This window comes from Python bivittatus, unplaced genomic scaffold (genome assembly GCF_059951505.1).
Source record: "Python bivittatus isolate LINGU-HERP-01145 unplaced genomic scaffold, Pbiv_v1 ctg000250_np1212, whole genome shotgun sequence".
NCBI lineage: Eukaryota > Metazoa > Chordata > Lepidosauria > Squamata > Pythonidae > Python > Python bivittatus.
This window is the reverse complement of record NW_028277057.1, coordinates 1,381,527-1,405,558: the sequence shown is the minus strand read 5'-3', so window position 1 is coordinate 1,405,558 and position 24,032 is coordinate 1,381,527. Positions and strand designations below refer to the sequence as shown.

The 24,032-nt window shown below is 39.2% G+C and overlaps 1 protein-coding gene across 2 annotated transcripts in view; it reads left to right on the top strand.

The window, feature by feature from the left end:
* Positions 1–24,032, top strand: part of MACO1 (macoilin 1) — a 65,209-nt gene that overhangs the window by 4,521 nt on the left and 36,656 nt on the right. For both annotated transcript variants that reach the window (XM_088140941.1, XM_088140940.1), the window contains exons 2-4: positions 17,201–17,342; positions 18,940–19,066; positions 20,464–20,587. In XM_088140941.1, coding sequence (XP_087997067.1) covers positions 17,201–17,342; positions 18,940–19,066; positions 20,464–20,587 — 393 coding nt within the window. The remainder of the gene's footprint in view (positions 1–17,200; positions 17,343–18,939; positions 19,067–20,463; positions 20,588–24,032) is intronic.

Below are 24,032 nucleotides of genomic sequence, written 5' to 3'. Positions count from 1 at the left end.
AGATTACACTACCCAGAATTTCAACTAGCATATGGAAGTTCAGCATTTCTGGAGGGCACTAACCACCTCTTATTGGCACATTAGTTCAAATCTTAGTTCAGCTATAAAGTCCGTAAGTGATTCTAAAACAAATTATCTCAGCATTCTATCCTAGTGGAAAATTTGTAATAAATAATAAATGTGATAATACTGATCTATTTTAGAAAGCTGTTATAAGCTTACTGAGAATGGATGTGATCTTACATAAATACTGAGCACCATGGTTGAAAATAATATTTCTACAATACTGTGTTTTGTCAGAGCTAGAGTAATTACAGAATTGTTATGTTGACATCAAAGAAATTGAAACACTTGAGAAATTTGTGCTGGATTAGTCTCTGTAAAGTTGATGATGGGTTTCAAGTAGCTGCTTGGATTGGACACACTATGGAGTAATTTGTCTGAGTAACTTGCCATGTGACCAGGAATTTCCTAATATTTTCTAGGTACTGTTTAGAAAAGAAAAAAAAAAGCTGGAATACCATACCTACATGTTTACAATTTAAGGTCATAGTCAAGCACGACTCCTGATGTGCGCTTCCATCCATTTTGTGTGGCATGATTACAGAAGTAGTTTGCCATTGCCTTACACCAAAATGATTTCAGGGTCGGAGAACAACAACAACAAAAAAACCCACATTCCAGTTAAAATTCTTATGTAATGTTACCAAATACAACTTGGGTCTTCAAACAATGCTATATTACAATCTCTTACTTTCTTTCTGTCTACCCCAAAACTCAACGTTTCCGTAAAGGCTATGGATTTTTGATTCTTACTGTTGGAACTCTCCCCCCCGCTTTTTTCCCAGTGCTGCTGCTCTTTGTAGAGGGATACATTTGTAGATCGTACTATATAGATGAATAAATAATTAATAAAGACTAGATGGGGTAGTCATTGGAAGGAGACCCCTCTGGGAAGGAAAGACTCAATTGATGCCAGCCAAACAAATGGATCGTGCCATGCCACCTTGGCACTCTGCTGCTGCAGCCAAATGGATGTACATAGCAGTGGTATTAATTTTAAATTGCTGAAAACCTATTCCTCTACTCACCCCCTTCCAAATCAGTACTCAAAGTAGTTTACTATGTAACTGGCAGGAGATCTGGATCTCTGGCTGCTGCTTAAGAAAAATAAATTGAAGCCTCCGTGGGCTTATGGGACTTGTGGCTCAGGATTGCGTGCAAAATATTTCTCTCTCTTTTTTTCCTCCTTTGAGAACAAGCATTGATACAGCACTCATGTATATGCTGAATGCATATTATTTGGAGTTCAGCAATGTAGGTTTCATTTCTAAAAGGTATTACCGTATTGTAGCTTAGCTGATTTTTTTTTTAGAATAATTTCCATCAAAAAATTGAATGATCATTTTGGTACCAAGCAAGCAAGTGCATTCTTGTAAAGTGATTAGGGGCTGAAATGGCTGTGACTCAATTAAATCCTGTAGATATTTGGAGGGTATTTTTGCCGTGATGGGTTAGGAGAACAATCATTACCAGATTTTTTTATTTGTGCTGTTCCATCCCCTCAGATGCAGTACTGTATTAATTTACTCTTTTTTTGGTCTCTGCATTTTTACAAAGAGGCCAGTTACCAGATTTATTAACTTATCTCTTTATTTCTCATATGAAGGAGAATCAAACATAGATTGTGCTCATGATTGTTTCTTTGGACTTGGTTCATTATTTTATTAAACATTTTAAAGAACAACTTTAAGAATTGATTTAAATGTAACAAAATAAAAAGAAATAAATCGATGCTTTTCATGTACCTGCTTTCAAATATACTTTACTATGAACATTTTAACATTTGAATGCTTTTTTTGCATCAGGAAGCGTGAGTGATGAGGCTTACAGTATCTAAATAGGAAAGACAGCACACTTCATATATAGTAGAAGATTCTTTCAGCAAGGACTACTTAGTACAGTGTGAGCTCTGGTCTGGTTTTGCATGAAAAGCCTATCATGATCATATACAATTCTGAATACCAAGATGCAGATCCATTAAGTCAAAATTATGAAAACCAATAATGAAAGCTATTGGAATCAATACTATATTGTAAAAAGGAACCACAGTTGTAAGCCGCATTATATATATTAAGGTCCAAAGCTTATCCATAACCGTTTCAGGGACTGATTATGCTCATGATAACGATAGCCTTTTTTGGCACAAAGGTACTAAATGATGCACTTTGAATGGATAGCACAAAAGGGTGAGGTTTTGCGCCTGGTTTTCTGAGAAGAGCAATAATAACAGTGGTAGAGAGACAAGGACAGTTACAGGTCTGATCTTACATTGCGTCCATGGGCTCTTCTGTGTCAAAGTGCTGGAAACCACAATTACCGCTAGGCATGTTGCAACAGTTGTGTTGCAGTTGTTGCAACAACTGTGTTTCCAATTGTTTAATCTTTACTTTCTAGGTATCAAACACAAGATATGCTTTAAACTGCTGGTGTTTTAGGACAACAGAATAGCTTGAATTATACCATGTTGCGCTGAAGAATAATTATGAAGATATTTATGCTAAGATTTGAGCTTTATTAAAGGATGATTGTTAATCACTATCTTCAGCAAAGCCCCTAAATTCTGGATCTGTTTTTTAAGGTGGAGTTTTCTTGATGTTCGTTTGCACAGGGTTACTTCCTTGATATAAGAAAATGGGAGGGATATTGAATTCAGCTATATGGCTAAAAGATTCTTGAAGAGAAATACCAAATGTTCAGAAAGAACTGTGGAGCAGATTGTTGAAAATCATAGGCTGTGATAATGTACTGATTCTATTTATAGTTCACTTGGGCTCTGTATGTAGTGGGTAGTAGGTAGAAGCAAATGAATGTGGAATAGATATTACCGTATTGTGAAGAACCTTTTAGGGATAATATTAAAACATTGGAATTCCTGCATGGATCTCAATGCAGAGTGCAGTTCTGAGCCTTTCAGAGTAAACTGTTTTACATTTTAATTTGGATTAATGTTCTTTCAGTCTAGGAGCCTACCCAAGGTTGGTCAAAGAACCGGGAAATCAGCTTAGTGCTGCACATCAGGAAGTCAGGTGCCACTTTGGAGAGATGCCACACTGAATTTTCCTAGTTCTGAAGGGAGGAATGCCCCAGCCAGAGTATGTGATAACACAGAAGTTTCGGAGGAATGTCTAGTAGGAAGACTGAGGAATATCTAGGTGTTGGCTTTGATGTGAAGTGTTGTGCACAACTGGTGATACTTTCTTACTGCTGGTCTGGCCATTTTTTGTCATCTCTAACCCTGTGGGTAATGGAAGGTAGAATATAGCACATAAGCTGCTACTTCGCATCGCTTGCTAAATAATCCTTTTTTTTTTAAAACCTATTTTTTGTAAATTGATTGCTTGGGCTAGTGTCTTATCTTAAGCACTGAAATATACATATATCCACTCTAAAGCAGTATTGACTAATGTGCTGGCTGGGGAATTCTGGGAGTTCAAGTCTACAGATCTTAAAGTTGCTGAGGTTGAGAAACACTGCTCTAAAGTATTCTATTCTTTTTTAGATTGCAAAAATATATTTGGACAGCATCTAGGTTGATGAATAAATGCAGTTCAGAAATGATAAAATGTTCCTTTTTGAATAGAGCGAAAATGTTATGGAAACATTCTCCTGAATTTACAAGACTATTCTAATATACATTAGTCATGTGAGTTGCATCTCAACTGCTTTGTTACAAGGAGAAATAATAATGGGATGCCAGAGTTTTGATTCTTATCATCTTCAGATCTTTCAGCTCCATGTGTGTCTCCAAAAGTAGAAAATCAGACTGCTTTATCTGTACTGTTGTCAAGAAAACTAAATTTGTTCATATAGGCTTCAGAGATAAAGTACAGTTCAAGGGAGCCTTATTTCTTGTTTCTTACTGATAGCTTTTGTAAGCATATCTCCGTGGCCTATTGTAAATTACCTTTTAAAAGAAGAAGAAGTGTTTAGCAATGGAGATGTGTCCTCTTTTTTAATTTTTACTTTTTTATATTACCTATCCTGGCTCTGTAAGTCACAATTATAGAAAGAAGCTGCAAGTAATCTTATTCAGGGTTTGAACATTGTCAGTTGAAATAGGGAATATTTCTGACTTGCCTTAGAGGGGGAGCAGCCTTGATATAGTAATACTGTAGCTGCACTTTAAATGCAGGCCACATAGTAGGAGAGCTAGTGTGACGAACTTGTGATGAAAGCCATAAGAGAATCACTTCTTTCCTTGTCACAACTGGGCACACGCCTGCAAAAGTCTCTGTGTAATGAATAGTTCATTCCTAAGGGATCCCTTTATAGCAGAGCAAATAGGGACGATTAGCACAGTAGCTCATAGGTTTGGCAGTGAGAAAGCTGACCGAGATTTCCAAATTCTCCTAGTAGAATTTAGAAAATTCCGTATTTAGATGTTTCCCAATAACTTACATGCAAAGATGGGGTCAAAACAGAAAAAAATGAAGTAAAAACTGCCTATTTAAAGAGTGTTATTCAAGATTTTACAGGATTTTGAAATAGATTGTTAATGTGGTGTTTCTTTGCTAGCACGTATAGGATTGGTGTTCTTGTCTTCAGTTCTACTGATAAAGAACCTTTTGTATAGTGATGATTACAGCTAGTTCAATGCTTCCCTTCTCTTCAACTGCTAAACATTTCCCATTGTTGGGTGACAGAGATTTCTGTGATGGAAGAATGGGGGCCCATTTTCTAATGCTGACTTCTTCATGGTTACGTACAGCATGTTATAGGTCAAGGATGAAGAACTTTTGGTCTATGAGGATTTGAACAAGTTCCTTACCTGCTTTTATATTCCTGGCGCTACTTTTCCCCATAGAGGAAAGTGTGGAGCAAAGTAGAAATGTACTTGCAAGCACGCCAGTTTTGTACCTGCGTAGATGTCACTACAACTAGGTCTCTTTAGGTCTGTCCTTAGTAAAAATATTCTTCTATCTAACATCCCTGTAAACATAATTCAACATCTATTTTATGCTAATCTTCACATTCAGAATAAGCATGTGATATGGTTCTGCAGTAGTCTACAGTTTCAGAATGCAGGTAATAATGAGACAAATTTGAATACCCTAATAAGGTAGCATGCCATAAGGACATTCCTAGCCTCACCTTCTTTCAGACAAGCTAGTTTACTGTGTGCTGGGATTTTCAACCTACTTACGCTCTGAAAGGATGCAGTCTGAAGAAAAATATACCATGTGTATTTTCTGAATGCATTATTGTTGGAGGATAGTTCTCTACAATGGCTAAATTTGCTCTCTTAATGCCACATGTGATATGCAGCTGTGCACTGGAACAGGCTTATAAACAACCACACCCTTATGGGAATTAAGAATTGCCCCTAGGAAGACCCGAGAGATCCCTGACAAAAGCTTGCTCAGTATCCAACTCCCCCTGTGGCCACAAATAACTGTCATGTGTGAAAGGAAGAGGTGGATAAAAAAATGCTAATAGATAGTAACATCTGTGCCTTACTGGCAGATCTACTTTGATATGAGATGGCTGCTTCTTTTGTTCGGTAGCTTTATACTGGAGAAATTTTAGTGACTAATAATACATAATGCAGTGAATATTGGAATTGGCAAATACTAATAGATCCTTTCATGGATTGTTTTTTATATTGGATTACCCCACCCCCACCATATCTTTGCATCTTTTTAAGAATTTGGCATATCATTACTTTCTTTTTGCCTGATGTAGAACCTTTCATATATAGCAAGGTAGGTTTGTTGCAAAAACTGCAATTTGTTTGACTTCTGTTGAATAGATCATAATTAATTCCCTTCCTTTGTCAAATAGACAAGACAAATGGCATAATGCAATTTGATACGTATTCCTCCATTGTTCTTTATTCTTCCTTGATCTGTGGTTCTTAATGTTTGTATTTAAAAAATGTCTTGGGATCCCTGTCTTTTGATTTCAAATGTGATGAACTATTCAGTTCTGTTGTACATCCTTTTATTATTGTAGTAGTGTTTAATGATTATCTCTGGTGGGTTGAACTTTGAAAGAAGTTCAGATTTGATTCCCATTTAATGGGTTCTTCCTCTGTTGTGTATTATGAAATAGGTATTATAGATCATTTAACAATTTGCTTCCTTCACAAATGAAGCATCCCTCTGATGGAAGCATTTTCCATAGACCCTAGAAGATCTAGGTAGATTGTCAAAGTAGCAGTTCCAAGCTTTCAGGTGGTTGCTTCCTGGCTTGGAGAATTGGATCCAGAGGGTATTTTGTTCAAAAGCAAAAAATCTTGTTAAATAATTTGCTTGAGCCTGTTAGATAATTCCATGCTGTTGTCTTACACATCTGCATTGATTTCTTTATGTAAACCTGTCTGTCAATTACTTATTCCTATTCTATTCCAGTCATTTTCAACCCCAGCAACTTTAAAATGTATGAATTTCAACTACCAGAATTCACAGCCAATCCTGCTGGCTGGGGAATTCTGGGAGTTGAAGTCTATATATTTTAAAATTGCTAAGGTTGATAAACACTGTTTTATTCCATAAAGAGGAAGTATGGTTATTAACTTCGTTGTTAATTAGTATTGCTACATATGTGGTGAATATTTCACCTGTCTTCCCAGAACTCAGTATGACAAATGTAGAGCTCCTTCCTCCAGATGTTTCATACTACAACCCTTTGAGGTCAGTTTGGCTAATGACCAGCTGCAGATCACTCAGTGAGCTTCTGTGTCTGAGGAGATACTTGAACATGGGCCTCTGCAAACCTGGTTCAACTAGATTAGCTCAACTATACTCTTTTTGGTATAATATACCTGCCTTTCCCATAGAACGTTGTGGAGGGAGGAGTGGTACTTTCTGTCAATAATACATATTATCTATATTATTATCTATATTATATTATAGATAAAGATTAAAAATTAAAAATTTAATTTAATTAAAATTTAATTAAAATTTAATTAAATTAAAGTTAAAATTAAAAATCTGGATCTGGAAGTCCCACAGGATCTTAGCCCTGTTATTCTCCATGACCTTCTGTGGAATCTCCCATCTGGACTTGGGAGGGTTTAGCCCATGCCACTGTGCAGATGTTCCTATACACAATGCCAGCTACTTGGTTGTGCCATTCAGTGTATGCTATTCCTGCCTGCATCTTATGCCCTGCTACTATGTGTTGGAGTGTCTGAGGTCTCTCTGCACAATCTGCACCTTGGGTCCTGTCTAGTGTGGTAGACCTCTGCTTCTATGGATCTGGTGCTTAGTGCCTGTTCTTGTGCTGCTGTGATCAGTGCCTCAGTGCTGTCTTTTAGTCCAGCCCTTTCCAGCTACTGGTAGGATTTCCCAGTGTCAGCCACCTCATCTGTGTGTCGACGGTACATCCCATGCAGGGTCTTGTCTTGCCATGGCACTTCTTCTGCTTGAACCTCCTCCCATGTCTGCTGCTGCCTCAGGCATTCTCTTAGCAGCTCATCTTTGGGTGCCATCTTACTGATGTACTCCTGGATGCTCTGGGTTTCATCCAGGGCAGTGATTTTGACACTCACCAGACCCTGCCTGCCCTCTTTCTGGCTGGTGAACAGTTTCTGGGTGTTGGACTTGGGATGGAGACCTCCATACAATGTGAGGAGCTTCTGGGTCTTCACATCAACAACCTCCATGTCCTCCTTTGGTCAGTTCACTATACCGGCAGGGTATCTGATGACTGGAAGGGCGTATGTGTTGATGGTGTGGATCTTGTTCTTCTCATTGAGCTGGCTCTTCAAGACCTGCCTTATCCTTTGATGGTACTTGGATGTTGCTGTCTTCCTTGCCTCCTCATTGTGGTTCCCATGTGATTGTGGTATACCAAGGTACTTGTAGCTGGTCTGTATGTCTGCTATGTGGCCCGCTGGTAGTTCCACCCCATCAGTCTTAGCTACCTTTCCTTTCTTCACTACCATCTGGCAACACTTCTCCAATCCAAATGACATCCCAGTGTCCTCACTATAGATTTGTGTCAAGTGGATCAATGAGTCAGTGTCTCATTCACTCTTAGCATACAGCTTAATGTTATCCATGTAGAGGAGGTGGGTGATGGTAGTTCCACTCTTGAACTTGTATCCATAACCAGTCCTTGTGATTATCTGGCTGAGGGGGTTCAAGCCTATGCAGAACAGCAGCAGGGATAGTGCATCAGCTTGGTATGTGCCGCACTTGATGGCCACTTGTGTGAGCTATTTTGAGTTGACTTCCAGTGTTGTCTTCCAGAATCCCATTGAGTTCTTGAGGAAGGTCCTTAGTGCCCTGTCGATATTGTATTGTGCCAGGCATTCACAGATCCACGAGTGTGACATTGAGTCTTAGGCTTTCCTGTAGTCAATCCAGGCTGTGCTCAGATTAGTCTGTGTAAACCTGTTCTGTCTATGAACAACTGGTGTTTTGAGCCTCTGCTGTTGTTCCCAATGCCCTTCTCAGCTGTTCTCATGTACTGGCCCCTATGGTCCTGTAGCTCGGTGGCTAGGATGCCCGATAGGACTTTCCATGTTGTGGGGAGGCAGGTTATTGGCCAGTAGTTAGACGGTGCTGTTCCCTTGTGGGGGTCTTTCATGATCAGCACCGTCCTTCCTTGTGTTAGCCGGTCTGGGTGGGAGCCTGCTGCTAGCAGCTGGTTCATCTGTGCTGTTAGGCATTCATGCACTGCTGCTAGTTTCTTTAGCCAATAAGCGTGGATCATGTCCAGACCAGGTGCTGTCCAGCTCTTCATGTTCTTGACCTGCTGTTGGATATATGGTACTGTGATGGTAACTGGTTCCTGTTCTGGGAGATTGCTATGGTCTGCTCTCAGGTCCCGCAGCCACTTTGCAGCGGTGTTATATGTCTTCTCTTTCTCCTGTATGTTCTTCCAGTACTGCTCAGTTTCTGCTGTTGGTGGCTCTGCTGTTACTGTGTTGTTGCACTGCAGTTGGGAGTACACCTTGGATGGTTCTTTGGAGAATAGGGCATTTATCTTCTTGGCCTCTGCTTCTCTAGTTTATCTCCTTAGCCTGGTAGCCAGTGCTATGAGCCTTTGTTTAGCAGTCTCTAGGGCTTCAGATGGAGTCAGGCCCTTGTATTTTTTCAGTAGCTGAGTCCTATCCTTAACCTCCACACCCTCTGTAGGTCCACCTGCTGACTAACTTCTGAGTTGCCTTGATCTTAGACTCCAACCTCATTTTCCGGGTGGGGGGTATGTACTGCTGTTCTTCTTGATCATGTAACCAAGCATCTCCAGGATTACAGTGGCTGTAGCATATACCAGTTCATTGGTTTCAGTTATGGTAATAGTAGGGATTGTCGTGAGGGCTCTATTGGCATCTTCTAGCTTACTATCTGATATTACTTCTCCACTGAGCCTTGGTAATTGGTCTCAAGGGTTGACTGTAGCTAGTTTATCCATGGTCTTATGCCTCATATCAACTGCTGTGCTCTGTAACGGAGGGGGTGGCAGTGACATTCCAGCTTCAAGTGTTAGCTGCACATCCAGTTGTTCTTCCGAGTCTTCTTGAATCTGGGATGTAATGTGTAGTTGGTCTATCTCAAGTTGTGAGAGCAGCTTCCTCTTCACTATGTTGAAGCACTGGGTAACTAGCTGTTTCTCAGTGTGGATGCAGGTCTTCTGTCCATCCATAGTTCCCGCATACATTTCATATATCTGGTCTCATTAGGTCTACTGTTGTAGTAGCATTCCATCAATACCAGGATCTCTTGTCTCGTCCATGTATGGTTTGTTCCAGTAGCCCACTTATCGTCAGATTATCCTGGTTCTCCAACATCTGGCACAGACCTTATTAATCCAGGCAATGTCTGAGTCAGCATGACTCTCTTAGTTTGTGTCACTCTCGTATCTGAGGTAGGCAGATGAAGCATTAGGGGGTCTTTCCCAAGGACCCCTACTGGTAAGATAGGTACCAGCTGGGATTCAAATCCTGGTCTCCCACATCAAAATGTAGTGCTCTAACCACTAAGCTATCCCCATACACACACACAGACACACAGACATATACATATATACATTCATTCATATATCACTGTGACCAAGTTTGGATAATATGACAAGTCATTTTATGGCTGATTGGCAAACAAATGGAGCAGCTAATAGATTGTGAGGGACCGTGTGTGTGGTTCAATTTGTCATTCAGAAAAAAATACTAACAAGGAACAGCCAGAAAGCAAGATCAGAGCTCTGTGCATTACTGGGATTGTTCAGCACAAGCTCATTGCTTTTTGATGACAGAAAATGCCTGGAAAATCTTAGGACAAATCTAACTTCTGTCCAAAACTCATTAGCTAGTCCAGGCTTGTAACTAAGTCCACAAACATTGCTAACTTGCAAAACTCTTTACCAGCCTTCTGGAGGCTGGCAGAGGAGATTCTTGGTACATTTCTATCCTGGATATAGAAGGAGCTCTTTCCTCTGGCAGCCCACTTGTTTCTCTGCTCATTAAGAGGAGAGTAGATCTTTCATCCATCCTCTGCCACCTGCTCCCCTGTGTGTATAGAATTACATGAACTTTTTTTTTTTTTTACCTTCAGGTCATTCTTGACTCCTGGCGACTGCCTGGACAAGTCTATGCCGTTTTCTTGGCAAAATTTTTAGAAGTAGTTTGCCACTGTCTTTTTCTTAGGGCTAAAAAACACTGGCCCAAAGTTACAAAGCTGGCTTCATGCCTAAGGCAGGACTAGAATTCATAGTCTCCCATTTTGTAGCCAGGTGCCTTAAACCTTTACACCCAGCTGGTTCTCTATGTGCACTTACCCACATTAACAACGCCTTCCCTGTGATTATCAGGCTAATGTTTTAACATCCTTTTCCTATGCCTGGATGTACGGCCAACCTTTGTATGAAGTAGCTTGATCAATTCACATGACATCAAAATAAAGATGAAATCGAAATTGGTGGGGGTGAACCAGTTTTGGCCATGTTCAAATTTTCTCACAGAGCTTATTCATCTCTTTTTCAATAAATGGTGAGTGTTTTTCATAATAATAATGAGCAAATGTTTATTAAGGGAACACCGTTGGCCATGTTGGGGATTCAGTAAAGTTTTTATAATTAAGTAATAAGGACTAGAGTAATAGAAGACAGCTTCAAATTATGGTGGAATCTGTTGCATGTTAAAAATAGTGGCTAGATTTCACTAACTTAAAAATGTACTTCCTCATAGTACTTTAACAAGATTTAATATGTTTTTATACTGTTTTCCATTCAGGCACATTTTGAAACAATTTACAATGAAAGTAATAAATATTAAAATAGAACATTATAGTATTTTGCCTTAGTATTGGAAATGAACTTCATGACAATGTAAACATTATAAAGTAAATGCAAAAATCTGGAGTAGTATTGTTTCTTTATATACAACTTTACTGCTTCCTGACTGTTTTTTTTTTTTAACTAATTAGACCTATTGTTAGGAATATTTACTTGCTACTGAATGTAATACCCCTTACTGTAATAGTGTACGGTAACATACTCTGAAATTTTTGTTCTTGGAGATTGTCCTAAGCCAGTGTTTCTCAACCTCAACAACTTTAAGATGTGGGGACTTCAGTCCTGAAATGCTGGCTGGGGAATTCTGGGAGTTGAAGTCCACACATCTTAAAGCTGCTGAGGTTGAGAAGCACTGTCCTAAGCAACTTTCAGAACAATTACCTTTTCAGTATTGATTAGATGTTATTGGCAAGCTGAGTTAGAATAGCTGAACTAGTAACTCCAGTGTAGGAGGAATGTTTTGCCTTGCCAAAGGAGCCTAAGGGCAAAATCTGCAGTTTGTTTATTCTCATTAGATACATTTTCCTGTATTAGCATGGAAATTCTACATGTATTCTTTGTGCATTTCCCTTATAATATACCTGGCCTAAGAGCAGTCATTTTAATAAAAATGAAGAAAATTAACTGCAGTCTAACCTGTCCATCAGAAGGTTACATTAATATTTACTGATAGATAATTGATAGATAATAGCCTTGCAGCTCTTGCTTCTGCAAAGAGAAAACAACTATTTCATTTCAGCTTTACAAATGCCTGAAGCAGTGTTTCTCAACCTTGGCAACTTTAAGATGTGTGGACTTCAGCACCCAGAATTCCCCAGCCAGCCATGGGGAATTCTAGGGGCTGAAGTCCACACATCTTAAAGTTGCCAAGGTTGAGAAACACTGATCTAAAGGAAAAAAGTTAAAATCCATCTACTCCAACCCTATTGTTTGAAAAAGTATTGTACTGAGTGCTGTTTCTAGGAAGTTGGTCTGTATAACAGAGTTTACAATATCAAGTTTGTAATTCAACAGTAACTCCAGTGTAGGAGGAATGTTTTGCCTTGCCAAAGGAGCCTAAGGGCAAAATCTGCAGTTTGTTTATTCTCATTAGATACATTTTCCTGTATTAGCATGGAAATTCCCTATGCTGTTGCTTCCTACATATGCTTTTCCTTTTGCATAATAAGTGCTGTTGTATTGCTTTCTAACTACCATATTTGATCTTTAATTGCAGCTACACTGTCTAGTATTTCTGCTCTCTGTCTTTGCTACTCTTGAATTCCCAATTAAATAATCAATATTCAAAGCATTATTTGTTTAAATTTCAAGGCTGAAGTTAATTGATTCTGTAAACACGAGCAGGACAGATTTGAAAGCTTTGCTGGATTAATTCTAATGTAATGCGAAGGCAGGGTGTGAGGGTTACATGAAGGAGCTTGTGCTCTTGCTCACTCCTTCTCTAGTTTGGGTTAATTCCTAATTTCCAGTTTTCTAGTAAATTCCTGATTTTCAGTGGTCATGGTTCTTACAAATCTCTGAGTGCAATCTCAAACTATGGTTTGTTAAAGAGAGGAAATTGCACTAGAGTAGTAGAGAACATTGATGGTTTTAATGCTGCATCTGTACTTCAGTACTGCTATTACAGCATGTTTTTTGCTGGTCGTGTGTCTTGACCTGAAGTCATACGTTGAGAGAGAGAATGCTTTTTGAGAAATAAATGGATGGGACAAAAATCTTAACTTTAGAATTCCTGTGACAATGATTTCATAGGAGAGCGTTGTGGCATAAAAAAAGAACTGGGAAAAAGAAATTCCTGATTTCTTTCTGGGATTCTACATTATATTTCTTTTGTAATGCCTCTTTCTTATACTTCCTGAAAGAGGCAAGCTGCCATTGCTTTTTCCCAAAGGGCGGGAGTCTTTCTTCTGTTTCCTCTTTCATTCCTGACATTATCACATTTCCTCCTCCTTCTTTCCTTTACTTTGTTTTGGGGCTGAATGTATGCAGAGGCGAACAGTAGTTTTTTTAGGATCTTGCTTTTCCTCTTTTTCCCCTGTGCAAATTTCTTCTCACGTTTAGGCTTTGCTTTTGCTATGATCATAGAGTTTACTGGGATTGGCCCCATTAGTTGTTCCAAACTATTGCCACAAAGGCGATCCTGATAAAAATGATTTGCCCATTGCCATGGTGTAATGTGCATCATATGTAAAACCTTCTCTGGGTATTTAAAAGTGTTCCTAATAGTATTTTCTCCTTTCTTTTTGGACAGATCTATTGAACATAAACGTTTACAATTTGATCACTCTCCTTAAATTCACAAATGTGTTCCCTACATAGGGGTCTTTAAAACAAATTGCTTCAATATATTTAGGAGGGTTTTTATTGACCTCCTTCATTTTCAGTGTATGATGTTATTTTTTAAAAAAGGTTACTTTGGAAGTGAAGAAAATGCATGGATTCCGCATTCTTTCAATCCCTTAATCATTTAAAAGATCAGTAATATTAAGTTTGTGGTGAACCTTTCATTTCATGAAAGTTTTAGCTTTGTCTTAATACGTTTAATCAGCCGCTTTAGTGGATGGGGTCCTATCCTTGAAGATTGCAGATGGGAACTTGAGTCTGAAACATTTGCTGTTACAGTAAAAAATATTTGGACAAACTTGAGCAATTGTGTCAGTAATTCTAATTATGCAGATAAATTATGTATTATTCTGTTAAGGATTTACAGCATGTATAGTAGCTTTTTAGAAATTGTACTGGAAACAGAAAGTAAGAACTATTGAAAAGAATGTTTCATCTGCTGTTCAAGGATAATCAGCATTTGAGTGGTCAGGAAAACTTATTTTTCAACAGTTATTCAATACTTTAAGAGTTCTATTTATTCAGCTGTTGAAATTGACAACTTTACCTTATGGGGATTGTATTAGATGTGTTTTAGTCATTTGAAGTAATCTTCTTAAGGTATCCATATGAACTAAACTGAATAATCACTCTGGTGAGAAAGTCCCATCCGTTTGAAGGGGTGTTTTCTGGTTTAGAGGGTTGGGAGGGGCATTGTATGTGTGTTTTCATTTCAGTCAGTCTTGATTCCTGTTGACTCCCTAGAAAAGTCCCTGCAGTTTTCTTGGCAATATTTTCAGAAATGTTTTGTCATTGCCTTTTACCTAGGGCTAAGAGACAGTGACTGGCCCAAAATTACTCATCTGGCTTTATTACTCATCTGGCAGGACTAGAACTCATGGTCCCCAGGTTCTAGTCCAATGCCTTTAATCATATGCCAAACTGGCTGTCCTTCTGTTATACATTAGAACTAAAATGGTACTACACAGCTGCTGTGTTCCATAAATGACTTTTTTGTATCTCTTGGAGCCTGCTTAAATAATCTCATGATCCTTTTAAAAAACAAACATCTAGCAATTTCCCAAGGCTGTCACAATCTTGAGGTGCTGATACCAGCAATGCATGTATTGCTCCTGTCCTTCACTGACAGGAACAATTCACCAAACTGTTCTTCTTTCAGTTAACAGACTGAATATTCCTGTGTTAACTTTCAGCAGATTGCAAATCCATGCAAAAACCCCACTGAACTGATCAAGCCATTGTACAAACAATGGTTTGCTATTATAGCAATCTGAATGTGCTTTGCTGTGCACCTGCACACTTTCTTTTACAGTGCTAAGTCACCAGCAATAGCTTGCTTTCTGTTATATGTAAACTAGATCAGTGAGTATCCCTAAACTGTGAACTGTAGAGGGCTGTAGAAGACAAGTGGAGTAGGATGAATGCTCCTCTGCTAAACAAATGATCTTTCCTCTAATAATTTCTCCATCTTGGCTAAATTAAGTCTCAGTTAAATGGCTTTCGCCCAATCCAGTACTGCATCCAAGCACTGATTAGCAACACGCAGCACAGAACCTCTTTTGAATTTGATAGAAATCAGAAAGAGAACAAATACTATCATTTTTATGCTAATGGAACTTCAGCCCAAATCTCCAGATAACATTGTCCAGTGATTTCATGTATAAGGAATTAAAAGGGTACCTGTCAGATTCTAAAAATCTATTGTCTAAGAAGCCAAATAGAATTTCTCCATTTAGGTGGAAAACAAACCACCACAAGCCTGTTCTCATTCCCAGCCTGCAGAGCTTAGCAGGAAAGATAGCACAATCAATAATATAAAAGGTTGCTGTCAGTTATAGCAAGAATGCATAACCTGAGGCCAACACATGTTCAGTGAAAATCATGGCCTCAAGGCCCTGCCCAAATTTGTCACCAGTTTGTAAATCTTCATTTAACACAGAGGAAAATTATTAAATTTATGGGGCATAAGGTAATCACATTTTAATTAAAGTAAATGCAATTTTTGTCTTGATCTGATCATTTCTCCCAGCTCAGACTATTTTTGGAATGGAACCTCCAACATACTACTCAAAAATCAAATGTGGCTGTTGCCCTGAAAATGTTCCTTTGCTAGGAGAATTTACAAGACTGCATTCCCATTGTTCTGGTGACAGAAGTCATTCCCCAAGGCGAATGTTGTAGTTTCAGTTCCGAAACTATGCTTGCAACCACACTGAAAATGGATCAGAAAAATCATATAAATTCTGTATATTTAACAGAAAAAGAATACTCAATGGTCCCCTGAGTTTTAAGTTGGTGGTCTGTAAATCTAGAAGATGAGCTTTCAGAAAAATAAGTGATATTGCAAATAGTTCAGAAATTAGTGCAATATTAGGGGAACTGAGTGTTAAGGGAACTGAAATATTGTAAGCAGCTGCCTATTGTTTGAAAGATTGAATGATGGAAAAGAACCAGTTCACATAATTCTGTAGTAAAAACTGGCAGTTTTTGATACAGAAAGTTCTTTGAGTTTAGACATGTACAAATAAAGATGCACCCACATCTCATGAAATCAATACTGTTGGGAAGATATCTTGGCAAAGATGCTGGCTTGCGTCCAGCATCAAACATGGCACCATGGTTAGGCTCCTCCTGCCAGCGAAAATGGAGAAGCAAAATTTCCCTTTGCAAGTTACTTACTGTCATGTGTAAACCAGAAAGTCTGTCTTATGTCTTGCAAATAAGCCAGATATTGGAAGCCAAGGATATACCACGTCTTCTCATTCTGATTTGTTAGAGAAATAAGCTGTTGCTAACATGCACATCACACTAAACAAACTCTCAGTAAGAAAAGCAAGCGGGAACGACCAAGCAGCAGATAATGCCAGGTTGTTGAAACCTGGCCACCAGATAAAAGCTTTCATTAGGAAAGAAGTTTGCTGTTAACAGGCTCACCTCAGTGTATTTTTTTGTTTATTCTTCAATACCAAATACAGTTTAGTATTTTTGATGCTTGCTACTGATTATCTGAGCTTTTATCAGAACTGGGGTACATATTACATGCCTCTAAACCATGTAACTTCAGCCTGCTTCAGTATAAGATTCTCTATTTTGCATGGTCTACAAATGCAGCAAAAGTTCAGGGTTTCTCCATCTTTTGTGCAGAAGGCAGATAAAATGAGCGTTGCAGACCAATATCCCAGGACCATAAATCAAACTACAACTATGGCAAATATGCTTCATTTTGAGAGATGAAAGTGCTGAACATTGAAGTTGTTCTCTGGAGGAAAAAAGTGAAATACGTGCACTTCTAAAAAAGACTTTTAGAAGCCTTATTCTGTCAGCTCTTTAAACATCCCTTGTCTACCAACTTGGCATATACTTTTGTTGATTTTTGTGTAACACAGTCTAGATTATGTCTGCAAGTTTCAGTAATGTAACTTCTTTTTTTATGTGAACCTCCTTTCTATGTTTATTAATACTGACCCATATGTGTTTATTTTGAATAAGAAACATATTTTTATTGCCATGCTATTTTGTCTGCAAAGTAATTTTGTTTTTTCTTCTTTTCTTTCAGTACTTTCCTGTATCTGAAGTTCCTGGTAGTTTGGGCCCTTGTGTTGGTGGCCGATTTTGTTTTGGAATTCAGATTTGAATATCTGTGGCCATTCTGGCTTTTCATCCGGAGTGTTTATGATTCCTTCAGATACCAGGGATTGGTATGTATTAAAATGGAAAAGTATTTGATTTGCTATTTATTGTTATTACTAGCATTAGAATTAGTAGCCCTCTGATGTATCTCTCAGTTGGGGTCCTTTGGATACGTAGCTCTGAAAAACTTCAGTGCAGATAGAAGAAGAGTCTGTGGTCTTTATTTTCAGCTCCAGAACATCCCCTTGTACTGCCTTGGGTGCTGCTTTAATAGGGTCTCTTGATGTTCAGAAGCAGCTTTTCTTCAAGGCTTGAGGAACTTCAAGGGGGAAAGGACTTCTGGTGTAAGAGCAGCTCTTTGGATTCCAGCCCTTGGGTCCAGCAGATATTTTGAAAACACCAGGTAACATGAGACAAAAGCACAGGAAGAATACAAACAGACTGCCTGTAAATGTCCAATTGTCATTTGTCTCATAGTTACCAAACATCATTAATACTGGGTTATAATTGTCAGTTGACAGTAGAGAAATAATGTTTTATATATTGCAGATGCCCTTAAAAGCACAGCAGCAAAAACATTTTAAAAGCATATCCCTTTTGCCAGACTTTTAATAGGCAATTTCAGGATTAATTTTATATGTTTAACGTTTGGGAATTTTAAAAAAAATGTTAGTCTTGAGCATTTGCTTGAGTAGAAAGACAGGGTATAAATCAAATAAATACATTCTGATCCAGCAAGAAACACTATGCCCCTGGATAAAAGAATGCTAATTGCTTGCTTCTTTTCCTTTTCTTTTAGTCAACTTTTGCACAATAACAGAAACATGCTTTTATTTTTATTTTTCTTTCTTATATTGGTCTATGAGGGTAAATTAAATTAATGAAAATGAAAATAAATAATATTTCATAAGCTACCCTGAGCCTGGTTTTGAAGGGCAGCATGAGATTTGAAAAATAATCATTGTGAATTTGCCAATCTAAAGAGTAGGCTCTGATTCAAATTGCTACTTACTAATGTAGAGTGAATTTAGCTAGCAATTGCCTTTGTGTTCTGAAACATAAAAGCAGTGACTTACTTCATATAGACAGTGATGGAGTTAAAGGAAAGATAATACTAAAGCTACATTTTTGTCTCTGTGTATATTAGAGTGAATCCCACTGAATTCATATACAACCCATGTACGTTATTTTCATACAAGAACCCTGATAGACAAACTTTTGTAGTGTAGGTTGAAGGTTGCTTACAGTCATTGGCTGAAGCAAAATTTGAATTAGAGAGACTACGCTGCTCCAGCAAGTCATTTTGTAAATTATATTGGAGACAAACATTCAGGACTCCATGTGAGAGAAGATTAGAGGCATGAGCAGTATTAAACTATTTACAAAAAAGAAATCCTCTTCTATCAATGGCAGTAAAATCTTAGCAATGAAATAATTATTAATAATGAGGAGGAAATTGCAGTCATGTGGCTTCCTTTGTAGAATGTATGTAAGCCATAATGGATGGATGGATGGATGGATGGATGGATGGATGGATGGATGGATGGATGGGAGGGAGGGAGGGAGGGAGGGCAGTGCCTTCAGTGAAATCTGTTTACTGTTTTTTAAAAAAAACTAATGGACTTTCTCCTTTTTCTCTTCTCCCCATCCTTTGATTCTCTTTAGGCATTTTCAGTATTTTTCGTTTGTGTAGCATTCACATCAAATATCATATGTCTGCTATTCATACCAATACAGTGGTTGTTTTTTGCTGCCAGCACATATGTTTGGGTGCAGTATGTCTGGCATACAGGTAAGTCCTCCTATTCATTTCATTGCTTCTGTTAAAAGTAAATAAGTTTACTGTTTACTGTTTACTGAACAAGTTGTAAAATAATCATCATCCTGTTTTTCTCTAAAAATCACATGTCCCTGTTAAATTAACATCCGGTTCACCCAACAGCACTGAGTTTACCCTTGAAATCTCATTCATTTGCCACTACGTATTCTTAGGATTGCCATGATCTCAACAATGAGGTATAAGAGGCAGGGTTGACATAATAAGTTTGCCAACTCTTGAAAGTCAGACTTCTGATGAGTTTGGGGCATGTGCGCTGTGTGTGGCATGTGATAAAGTAGAAATGCTAAGGCTCCACAGAATAATCAGGTATTTCACAGTTTAAAAAATAGAAGCTCTTCCAAATTATGAGTGAGATGGCGAGTGTGTTTATGCGTCATACTTCTCTATAAAATGTCTATGTACTGAATGCACATAATGGTGCTTCAGGAGGAACTACTGAGGCGTAACTATTCATCTGTGCTTTGGCAATGATTAACTATGTCATCAAAACACACCCTACTTCATAATCCACTCTGTAATTTGCAGTAGCAAACATCATGCAGGCCTGATGTCTGTATTTGTTTAATAAATTTCCAGTCTTGAAATTTAAGGTGTTGATTGAGAATGTCAGATCTCAAGCTTTGGGATTCAGTCAAATGAACTGTAAATTATATGGCAAGCTCTGAAGTGTCCTGATGGTCAGAATTCTTGCAGGGTGCTGGCTTTGTTTTTTTTTCTTCTTATCTTTAGGTAGCAAAGTTATTAGTACCCTTATAGTAAACCACCCTTTTGTTTTCCAGAAAGGTTGAAAAAAACCCTTCCCTAATTCCCAGCAGGCAAGGCCAAGACTGGCTGTATATTATAACGGTTTCAGCATATATGATGCCGGAGCCAAACAGTGCAGGGCAAAATTAGCTTTACTGTAGGCAGTTTCAAAAAAGTAGTTGTTATTAGTGCTTCTACATCGTTTCATGTCTCTTTGTTTTTGCAGTGTACTTACTTAGTTCTTTTAGCGATGTTTATCAGTGCATGATGTGATAAGGCGTTTTGTTCTGTTTTGTTTTTCACCTGGTTTGTTGCAGAGCTTGGGCTGAAAGGGTGGGACTGGCCCAAGATCAGTCCACTGGCTTCTGTGCCTAAGAGAGGACTAGAACCTGGGTTTCCCACTCCCAATCCAACACCCTGACCACCACATCATGCTGGGCCTCTATACAATTTCAAAAGAGTAATGGATCTTAGTGTTGCTCAGTCACAGCAAAGGATTTTCCCCTTCATAATTATACGTGCTATTTTAAGAAGTCTGATTTTCTTTTCTTTCTTTTCCTTTTTTTTTTAATATTGATGCTCGGCTTGTTTTCTGTTTCCAACAGAGAGAGGCGTGTGTTTACCAACAGTATCACTATGGATACTGTTTGTTTATATTGAAGCAGCAATCAGATTTAAGGATCTCAAAAACTTTCATGTAGACCTTTGTCGACCTTTTGCTGCACACTGGTGAGTGTACATTCCAGCATTTTTCTTCTCTTAAGCATTGTTTGACATAAGAACCTGAGCAGTGCCCTGCTGGATCGGACCCTTCTGGCCCATCTAGTCTAGCAGTCTGTTCTCACAGTGGCCAACCAACTGCACATGGAAGTCCACTAGTCTCCCAGCAGATGGCCTTCAGAGGTAGTCCCACTGTCATCATGGTAATAGCCATTGATTCCTATGATTAATATTTGTAACTTCATCTTACATTCCTTCTTACTTATTTACTGGGGTTACAGGCTGATCCAGTCTCAAGGGACTCTGAACAGCTTATATCTTTGAGCAGGCTAAACTTTTAACTACCATATAGAACAGGCATGCCGTGACTGTAGTTATAAAGTTTTAATTCTTCAGCTTTCATCACATTTCTGTAATAGGACTGGGAATGTCATATCAGAGGTGGACTTCTACATATGTATTTGTGAGTGGGAGCGCTCCAAAACTGTATGGGACAGTAATCTTTATTTGGATACAGTCCATGATACAGATCTCAGTAGTGCTACTTCTGATAACAATAGTTTTAATGCTCTTGCTTCATGTATTGGAGTTGCCGTCAGATATTTCCTGGCTGATACCAGATTTACAGCAGACATTTAAAATGGATATGCTTTCGTGTATTTAAATGCTTGTTTAAATCATGTGCAGCAAGCCAGGCAGATGTTTGTCCTGCTGTATTTTTGGACTTTGGTGATTTTTTAAAAAACAAACTTGATTTTCAAACTATGTCCATTTAATTGGAACAGATAAATAAAACTCTATGTAATAAAAACTTGCATCCATTGTGCACTGGATGTGCATTTCAGGTAATACAGGTAGTCCTCAGGTTATGACAGCAATTGAGACCAGAATTTCCATCGCTAAGTGATGCTGTCATAAAGCGAAATGTCACGTGACTGCATCGCTTAGCAGCAGCAATCCCAATACAGTGGAACTTCGGGTTACAAACGCTTCTGTTAACGAACTTTTTGGGTTACGACCAGCTCCGGCCGCAAAATTTTGCTTCGGTTTGCAAACTCCGCCTCGGGGTGCGAACAGGATACGCGGCAATTTTCCCTGCTGACACGCGGTCGCGGCTTCCTGTGGGCGAGATCGCGGTAGCAAGGAGACGTTCAGTGAGGCTTGTGGTGTGTTTCGTGGCGTTTTGGAAGGTTTTTGGTGTGCTTGTTAGCATGGCTCCAAAGAAACTGCAGAGCAGAAAATTTGCTTCAGGTTGTGACCAATTCGGGTTGCGACCAGAGTCACGGAACAAATTAAGTTCGTAACCCGAGGTACCAATGTAGTCCTCATTGCTGTCATAACCCCAGGATTGCGTGGGTCATTAAGCAGGAAGAGGCAGGAATCCAGGCAAGCAGGTTGGCAGGTGAGTGTGCGGGGGGGGATGCCATAGGAGGGTAGGGGTGCCATGGGCAGGCACTACGGTGCGCGGGTGGGTGCATGGGTGCTGCGGGCAGGTGCTACGGGGCATGGGCAGGTGAAAAAGCATTAGGAGCAGAAGTGACTTCCAACTTCCTGCTGGCTTCCCCGTTAACTTTGCTTTTCGGAAGCCGCAGAGAACGTCAGAAATCAAGATCACATGACCATGGCTCGCTGTTATGTTCTGATCGTGAGCTGGGCACCTGAGTGCCCAGATCACGATCATGTGACTGCAGGGACACTGTGATGGCCAGAACTCCAAGGGCTTGTCTCCCTCGTTCAGCACCGTTGTTACTTTGAACAGTCACTGAATGAGTAGTTGTAACCTGAGAACTACCTATACGCAATTATGCCATCACTGTGCCAGCAGAATTACAGAATCAGAAATGTGACATGAAATTACTTTATATATCTTTACACTGTAGCCTTTGAGTGGTAGATTGACTGAGATCGATAAAAGTCATTGTGGATTTCAGAAATTAATGAAAATCGTGACTCCAGAAATCTGTCCCACTTGGCTGTATTTCTAACTCACCTTTTCAGTTCTTTTAAAACCGTCTTTCCATTATGTATCCTGAGAACATTTTCTGCTTTGCTGGTTTACCATGTGGTAAATTCAATATTTGGGAAACCGAATCAAATCTACCTTCCAAAAGGTATTAAAAGTGCAGAGAAATGTGTTTCACTAATGTTGCATAGCCTCAGTAGTGTTAAATACTAACTATATAGTAAAAAGCGAATGTATTTATAAAATGCAGAATTGTTCTCTGGGAGAATTATTACACATTCCTTCCTAGCCTACATTGGTACAGTAACGCTCAAACCGGTTTCTCAAATCTTCTTAAAAAACAGCTAGATATTTAAATCACCTGAGGGTGCCAAAATTTAGAAGAGACTTGTCTTTACCCACTGTAGGAGGAAAGTCATGTTAGTCTATAGTAGTATAAAATCAGGAGCTGCATCTTTTCTTCATCAGATGCAGAGAGTGCCTAGATGGGTATAGGATTTAAATTGGGATGAGGTGGGGGGAAGGGAGAGCCAGGTTTCGTTATGCAAATGCAAGTTACATAATGAGACAGCTTACACATACCTTATCAAATAATAATTTCTTAAACTGTTCATTGAAATTAGCAATTGTAATGTGTTAAAAACCCATTGTGTTTATTGAGACCTTTTGAGATAGCCTGAAACCTTTTAATGTATGTAAGTTCAGCTATCTCATCAGTGGTATTGTAAAAGTTCCATTTTTTTCAATGGACACTTAATAGAGTGTCAGGGTCTGGGAAGTTTAAATACTCTACCTATAGATGATAGATTCGATGGCGTGTTCTGGGTGGAAGCTGGAAATATGTAGGTATCCATGGTGATTTGTAAGTTTCCTATATAACATGGTATTTATGTGTCTACAGATAGTCCTTGTTTAAAGACCACTTGTTCAGCGACCATTTGAAGTTATGACAGCGCTGAACAAGTGGTATTTACAACTGGTCCTAGTTTTGGCCATCCCAACACCCGGACTTGCGGTCATGTGATTGCTGTCTGGGCACTTGGCAACTGCTTGCACTTATGATGGTTACAGCGTCCTGCAGTCACATGATTGCCATTTATGACCTTCCCTGCCGGCTTCCCCAGAAAGTCCGTGGGGAAGCCGGCAGGGAAGGTTGCATGTGTGGTAAGTCACTTGCACTCTCCCCCACCCAGCAGCAGCCACTCACACCGCATCTCTCAGGCCTCTCGTGTACTCTCCTCTCCCAGGAGAAGCCAACCCTGGCCCCGCCACGCTTACACCAGGCCTCGTGGCCATCCACATACCCTCCCCCACTCAGCAGCAGCCACTTGCTGGTCTGCTTGTGAGCCACCTGGGAATTGCTTAACGACAGTAACAGGGAGTGCCAGGTTTGCCGTTGCTAAGCGATGCAGTCACATGACGTCGCACTTTACGACCGCATCGCTTAGTGATGGAAATTCCAGTCCCAATTACCGTTGTTAACCGGTAATG